Source organism: Zea mays, chromosome 1, assembly GCF_902167145.1.
Source record: "Zea mays cultivar B73 chromosome 1, Zm-B73-REFERENCE-NAM-5.0, whole genome shotgun sequence".
In the NCBI taxonomy this organism is placed as follows: Eukaryota; Viridiplantae; Streptophyta; class Magnoliopsida; order Poales; family Poaceae; genus Zea; species Zea mays.
In genome coordinates, this window is record NC_050096.1 from 201,609,277 (window position 1) to 201,616,044 (window position 6,768).

At 55.4% G+C, this 6,768-nt stretch overlaps 2 protein-coding genes across 2 annotated transcripts; one reads left to right on the forward strand and one right to left on the reverse strand.

The window, feature by feature from the left end:
* Window positions 1-415: 415 nt before the first annotated feature.
* LOC100283066 (sorbitol dehydrogenase homolog 1) lies at window positions 416-3,416 on the forward strand. Its single transcript, NM_001155968.2, has 3 exons — window positions 416-742; window positions 2,123-2,190; window positions 2,288-3,416. The coding sequence occupies exons 1-3, from the start codon at window positions 619-621 to the stop codon at window positions 3,194-3,196; spliced, it is 1,101 nt and encodes a 366-aa protein (NP_001149440.2). The 5' UTR covers window positions 416-618; the 3' UTR covers window positions 3,197-3,416.
* Window positions 3,417-5,505: 2,089 nt separating this feature from the next.
* On the reverse strand, window positions 5,506-6,414 carry LOC100281871 (uncharacterized). Its single transcript, NM_001368044.1, has one exon. It carries the CDS (start codon window positions 6,283-6,285, stop codon window positions 5,602-5,604), a length of 684 nt encoding a protein of 227 aa, NP_001354973.1. The 5' UTR covers window positions 6,286-6,414; the 3' UTR covers window positions 5,506-5,601.
* Window positions 6,415-6,768: the final 354 nt, after the last annotated feature.

Sequence of the window (6,768 nt, forward strand, 5' to 3'; positions counted from 1 at the left end):
CAGTATCCAACGGATGAATGGTGGTCACCAGCCCAGCAGCCCTCGACTCGACGACGACTCTGTGAGCGCGACCACAGGTCACAGGTGCTTGCACTGCACTCATCCTGGTGGTGGAGTGATGGTTCAGTTCATCAGTTGTGGCTTGTGGCGCCGCGGCGAGTGGCTGCGCGCGTGACTGTTTGTTTGGTTCACTACCTCAGTTGCCACACTTTGCCTAACTTTTCTGTCTAATGTTAGTTATTCAATTCGAACGACTAACCTTAGGCAAAGTGTGGTATATTTAGCCACAAACCAAACATGCCAGGCGGGAAGCGAGCCAAGGCCAGGTCCAGGCCAAAAAATCTCACGCTTCGCCTGACGCCTGCTCCTGGTCGTTACAGATAGAGACGGATAAGCATGACAGCGCAGGCCGCGCGGCGTGGACTCCATGCCTGCAAGGGGACAATAGAGATGCCGTCTGCGTCCGCGGCGGCATCGGCGCCGGCGTCACCCCCCGCTATAAATCCGTCGCACCCGCCCACCCACCTGCCGTGCCAGTGCTCTCATCTGCGTACACGGTCTCCCTCTTCCTGTCAGTAGTAGAGTGAGAGTGAGGCAGCGAGTAGGAGACAAGGGGAAATGGGGAAGGGAGCGCAAGGGAGCGATGCGGCGGCGGCGGGCGGCGAGGTGGAGGAGAACATGGCGGCGTGGCTGGTTGCCAAGAACACCCTCAAGATCATGCCCTTCAAGCTCCCGCCCGTCGGTACGTGCCTCGGTTCCATCCTTCTTTCTCGCTGCTTATTGTTTGCTCTGTTCTAGGAATCAGAGAGATCGATAAGTTTTTTTTTTATCAAATCGATCGGTACCCTGCACCTGCAGTACAGCCTTGCAAGTTGCCAAGTTCCCATCTTTTTTTGCATTGTCTTATCGTGTTTGCACGTGCTGAACACGATGGCGAATATGTAGTCAGGAATCTATATCGAAGATTTGGATCAGCGTCAGCGTTTTCCTCCCTTTTGGGATGGAATTAGTAGGGCATGTTCTTCTTCGTTTTTTAGGAAACGGTATGTTCTTTTTATTAAAAAAATCTATGGTCAAAAGAAGGGGGATATTGAACTATTTATTGCACAAGGTAGTTACAGTATCATCAGCACTGGATCGCGTGTACAGGAAACATCAGTGCATCTTTTCCAAGATCCTAACTACTCCAGCACAAGGGAACCCACTCATTCAATAGGCTAGCAGAATATTAACCGTGCTAATGCTACGGTTCCGAAGAGCGGGGAAGGAGGGAGGACCCGGTGGTGGCGGTGAGGGGAGGTGTGGCAGGGTCGCGGGGAGAGAGGAGAATTGTACTATATGTGTGAGGCATGAGAAAAGCACGAGTAAAGAAGAATGATATAATAATATCGGTTATTACGTTTGAATAAGAAAGAGAAGGGTTATACTTTAACCGTTTGTTTTGAAAGTGTGTTATGTATATGTGCAATTTGTTTGATGAATTTAGAGGAGGTCATGAGTTGGAGGTGATTTGGTTAGAAGTGTTTCTCAAAGTTTAGTCTGGTGGGTTGTATATGGGGTATAGATATAGATAAAAGGACAGAATTTGCAGTAACTTCAAAGTTCAGATCTGAATTAGATAAAATCAGTAGTGCGCCATACAGACTTTGCTGTTCGCAATTTCTTTTCGTTTACTGGAGAGAATTGCATCTGTAAGGTGTACGTGATATTAAAAATGAGCATTTGAGACATGCCACTATGAACTCAGCGATGCACAGCACCCCTGAGTGCAGCCACTCAGGAAGCCGTCGTTTCGAGCTGCAGGAATAGCTTCTATAGTTATTAACACGGTAACACCCTTGCTGTTGCACAGCGCATATCTCAGTTCAGAAGAACTGAACTTATGTGTAATGCTACTGAGGTGCAGTTTATCAACAGCTTTCATTTAGGACTTAGGTGTGGTGGATGTAGCTGTTCCAAGTAGCAATCAAATACGGCCTGAAGTGCTAAAACAAAATAGAATATCAGAACTTTTGTAGGCTGGTCGCATACCATGTGAGGAAATTCTTTAGGTCGGAAGATTAGTACTTATTACAACTGAATAATAAGTATGCTGACAGTGAATTTTGGCTGGCATTTTCAGGCCCTTATGATGTCCGCGTGCGCATGAAGGCAGTGGGGATTTGCGGCAGCGATGTGCACTACCTCAGGGTGCGCGATCCTATCCGATGTCTCTGTAATTCTACGGCGCGGGAATTGTTGCACGGCTAATGGATTTCGACCCTTTACGCATCATCGATTCTCGCAGGAGATGCGCATCGCGCACTTCGTGGTGAAGGAGCCGATGGTGATCGGGCACGAGTGCGCGGGCGTGGTCGAGGAGGTGGGCGCCGGCGTGATGCACCTGTCCGTGGGCGACCGCGTGGCGCTGGAGCCGGGCGTCAGCTGCTGGCGCTGCCGCCACTGCAAGGGCGGGCGGTACAACCTGTGCGAGGACATGAAGTTCTTCGCCACCCCGCCGGTGCACGGCTCGCTGGCGAACCAGGTGGTGCACCCGGCCGACCTGTGCTTCAAGCTCCCCGACGGTGTGAGCCTGGAGGAGGGCGCCATGTGCGAGCCGCTGAGCGTGGGCGTGCACGCGTGCCGCCGCGCGGGGGTGGGGCCCGAGACGGGCGTGCTCGTGGTGGGCGCCGGCCCCATCGGCCTGGTGTCGCTGCTGGCGGCGCGGGCCTTCGGCGCGCCGCGCGTGGTGGTCGTGGACGTGGACGACCACCGCCTGGCCGTGGCCAGGTCGCTGGGCGCGGACGCGGCGGTGCGGGTGTCGCCCCGCGTGGAGGACCTGGCGGACGAGGTGGAGCGCATCCGCGCGGCCATGGGCTCGGACATCGACGTCAGCCTGGACTGCGCCGGGTTCAGCAAGACCATGTCGACGGCGCTGGAGTCGACGCGGCCCGGCGGGAAGGTGTGCCTGGTCGGGATGGGCCACAACGAGATGACGCTGCCCCTGACGGCGGCGGCGGCGCGGGAGGTGGACGTGGTGGGCGTGTTCCGGTACAAGGACACCTGGCCGCTGTGCATCGACTTCCTGCGCAGCGGCAAGGTGGACGTCAAGCCGCTCATCACCCACCGCTTCGGCTTCTCGCAGCGGGACGTGGAGGAGGCCTTCGAGGTCAGCGCCCGCGGCCGCGATGCCATCAAAGTCATGTTCAACCTCTAGGCGGGCAAGCCGCCTCCCTCTCGGTCCAGCCGTCTAGGCGCCGTCGCCGTATGCCCCTGCCCCCACCCAGGCCACAACTCCTGGAATAAAAATGACAGAAAAGAAACTTTATAGTTCGATGAATGGGCAGTTTGCCGTGGTTTTGGAATAATTTGGACTTCGTCTTTTTTCGCTTCTGTTGTCGTACCATTGTCTTAATCGATTTGTGGATTTTGAAGTCTCCTTTTATTGCCAAAAGTTCGCGAGAACTAAGTACTCACTCCGTTTTAAAATCGTATTAGTTTTAGTTTTCAATTTTTATGTCTAAATTTAAATGTATAATGATAAACCTAGATGCATTTATAAAACACAAATCAAGTATTATATAAATCTATTACTTTTTCTAAAATAAATTTAAATTTAAGGCGGTGGGTATTAAATAGTGAAAGAAAAGGGAGATAGCCGTTTTTGTTGCCAAAAGTTACTCTGCAAAGGCCTAAAACTACATGTGCGGGCATCAAATCTCTGTAACACGCGGGATTACAAGAGTGTCTCCAATAGCGTTCTCTATATACATTTTCTATATCATTTTTAAAGATTACAATAGAAAGTTTCTCGTCGGACAATAGCTTTCCAGCCCCGTCTTCATCCCCACGAACGCTCACGGACAATAGAAAATGTATTGTTTGGACACAAATTTAAATTGATCATATCAAATCAATAAAAATTGAATAAGTAAGATTTAAAATTACAAGAGCCGTCAACTTTAGAGTTTAGTTTGTTGTTTTTATAATAGACTATATATTCAGGTTTTTTGTAGAATTTGAACATGCCAATTGACTAGTTTAGATCAAGAGACGTTTGCGGGGATCAGGGATAATTTCCCATACCAACCATCCCCTTCTCTGCGGGCCCTATGTGGACTATTTTTTTTTTTTTTTTTTTGCTGTTTGGACCCTATAGCGACCAAATTACTCATATCCATGTCTCTAATAGAGAAATGAGATATGGCCCCGTAGAATCGGAGATCGGATCCCGATAACTATCTTTAATCCTCGTCTACCTATATCTGGTTCCTGATGTCTTTGTCCAGATACGTCACACATTTCTGGCAGCTACACTACACTAGTACAAGGCTTACAAATCCACAAGAACATGATCCTTCAGCCGTGGACTAGCGGCCCTACGCTACAGCCTACAGCGGGTCGAACCGCGGCCTCTTTCTTTCCTTTTCCATAACGACGAGAACGAGACCATCTTCCGGCCCACAAAGAAGGTGGGCAGCGCAACACGCTCCCAAGCCGACAACAGCACTGCGACGTGGTGGTGCCTCGTGCCCACAAGCTGCAGCTGCACGTATGGGCGGCGGGAAGACGACAAGAATCACCTTTTCCAGGATCCCACACCGCCGCGCCGCCCCGAGTTTTCTTTCCCTCGGCGGCTCGGCGCGTGACTTCGGGCCGAAGGGACCTTTCACGAAATGAATGCTCGATCGATTCGCCGGTTGCATCGGGAGCAAGGCAGAGAACGTGGGCAAGATCCGGTGCCGTCCTCTGCCACGGCCGACCGCCGCCGAGGCAGAGGCAGCCATCGGCGCCACGCCACGCCACGCCACCCCGCCGCCCGCCCGGAGCCATGGCCCAGCGCGAGTCAAGAGTCAAGAGAGGCCACCGCAGCCACACGACACGGCGCAAAGGACAAAAAAAAACCCACCTTCTTTTCTCCTCTGCGTGTCCTCCGACCCCATCCGCCGGACCGACTTGACTTGAACCGCGCGCACGCGACGATGCGGGGCCGGGAGGGAGCTTTCAGCCAAACCAAGGCCGCGCGCCGCCGCGCGGCCGTCTCCGTCGACCTGAGCGAACGGAGCCGCGTGTGTCCACGTCTCCACGGCCTCCCACTTGCGTGCGCATAGTCGCAGGTGCTGTGCCGACTCCCACCGTCCCATGGCAAAACCCCGTCCGGTGGTCAGCGTGGCTGCCTCCGCGCGTACGGATGCAAACAGTGGTTTCGTTAATTCAACAGTGGCTGTGTCTCACAAGAAAGGACCTCTGCAAGTAGTAGGAAATCTTATAATTCACTGACTGCTTACTGATACATTATTTGGTTTAGCAGAGTTTGATTGGTTCACAGACGGAAAAAAAAAACCCCGCCCAAGTTGTTGTGCCTGTGTAAAACCCGTCGAAATAAATCACCCGCATGCAGAGTATTCTTCTCAAACGCAGACATGCAGATGCAATGCAGAAAAACCAAGCTTGTCATCCTTGCCGTTCCCGATAGTGAAAGTGAACGGCAGCATTTGTATCACGTGACCAAAAAAACCATAGTAGTAAAACGAAAATCAGATTGTTTTGTTTGCGGGCACGCACAGCGTTCGTTAATCCTCTGCCCTACTCCTAACTCGGGGGGCGGCTAGAGCTAGGTGGCTAGTCCCACAGCTCCATCTCACCAGCGCCGCCGCAATCGTCATCCTCCTCCTCGGGGCACTCTACGGCGGGCGGCGGCGGGTCGATGAGCAGCCCCTGCGCCAGGCTCGCGTAGTAGGACCCGGCGTCGTCCATGCCGCCGAACACATCCACCTCAACCACGCTGCCGCCGCCACCGTCCACCGCCGCCGCCGACGCGCCGGCGTGGTCCAACTCCGTCTCCGTGGCGGCATTGGCGCGCTGACCCTGCGAGGCGGCGGCGGGCGCGTCCCCGCCGCCGCGCGGTTGCTGCGTCCGCAAGAACGCCGCGACGGCGTCGGTGGCGGCGCGCTGGACGCCGGGCAGGCCCGCGGGGGCGCGCGGCACGTGGAGCAGCCAGGCGGAGTCGGCGAAGTTGAGGCTGGCGGCGGCGCCGCAGAGCGCGAGCATGGCGGCGTCGTGCGCGCGCGCGGCGGCCTCGGCGGTGTCGAACGTGCCCACCCACAGGCGGTCCCCGCGGCTGCCCGGCACGCGCACCTCGCACACCCACCGCCCCGCGCGCCCGCGCCGCCGCACCCCGCGGAACACCGGGTGCCGCGTCTCCTGGAACTTGGTGCGCCCCGCGGGCCGCTTCGGCGGGGACGGCTGGCCGCCTGGTGGCCCGGGCGAGGAAGGCGACGCCGGCGGGGGATCGGTGGAGTCCATGGCCGGCCGTTTGCAGCTGGGTCGGTGGCGCTGGCGCGGGCTTGCTTGCGGGGGCGTATTTATAGGTACTTGCTTCCTCCACGGCCGGAGAGGGGAGCTGATGATTTATTATACGTCAGAAGGAAAACACAAACACGAGTTTGGTTTGGTCTCTGGCCGGAACAACTTGCCTTCGCTGGCCTGTGGTTGACATGTTCCGGCTGGCACAGTAGAACGAATGGGCTGGGTTGCCGGAAGCCGGGGCTGGGACTCGGACGTCGACTTCGCCGCGGCCGATTGCTTAGCCGCTTCGAATGCGCCGTCGCGGACTCGCGGTCTCCCCCGGTTTCCAGGGCCGGGTGTGGTGTGGCTGGCTGCCCATTTGTTTATTTTACCCGCTTTTGCCACTGCCAGCGCCCAGCGACATGGATCCGATTGCAGCAAACCCGGATAGCTAGCCAGAAGCGGGCTAGGAGTATTTCCCTTTCCGGTATGCCGCCGATG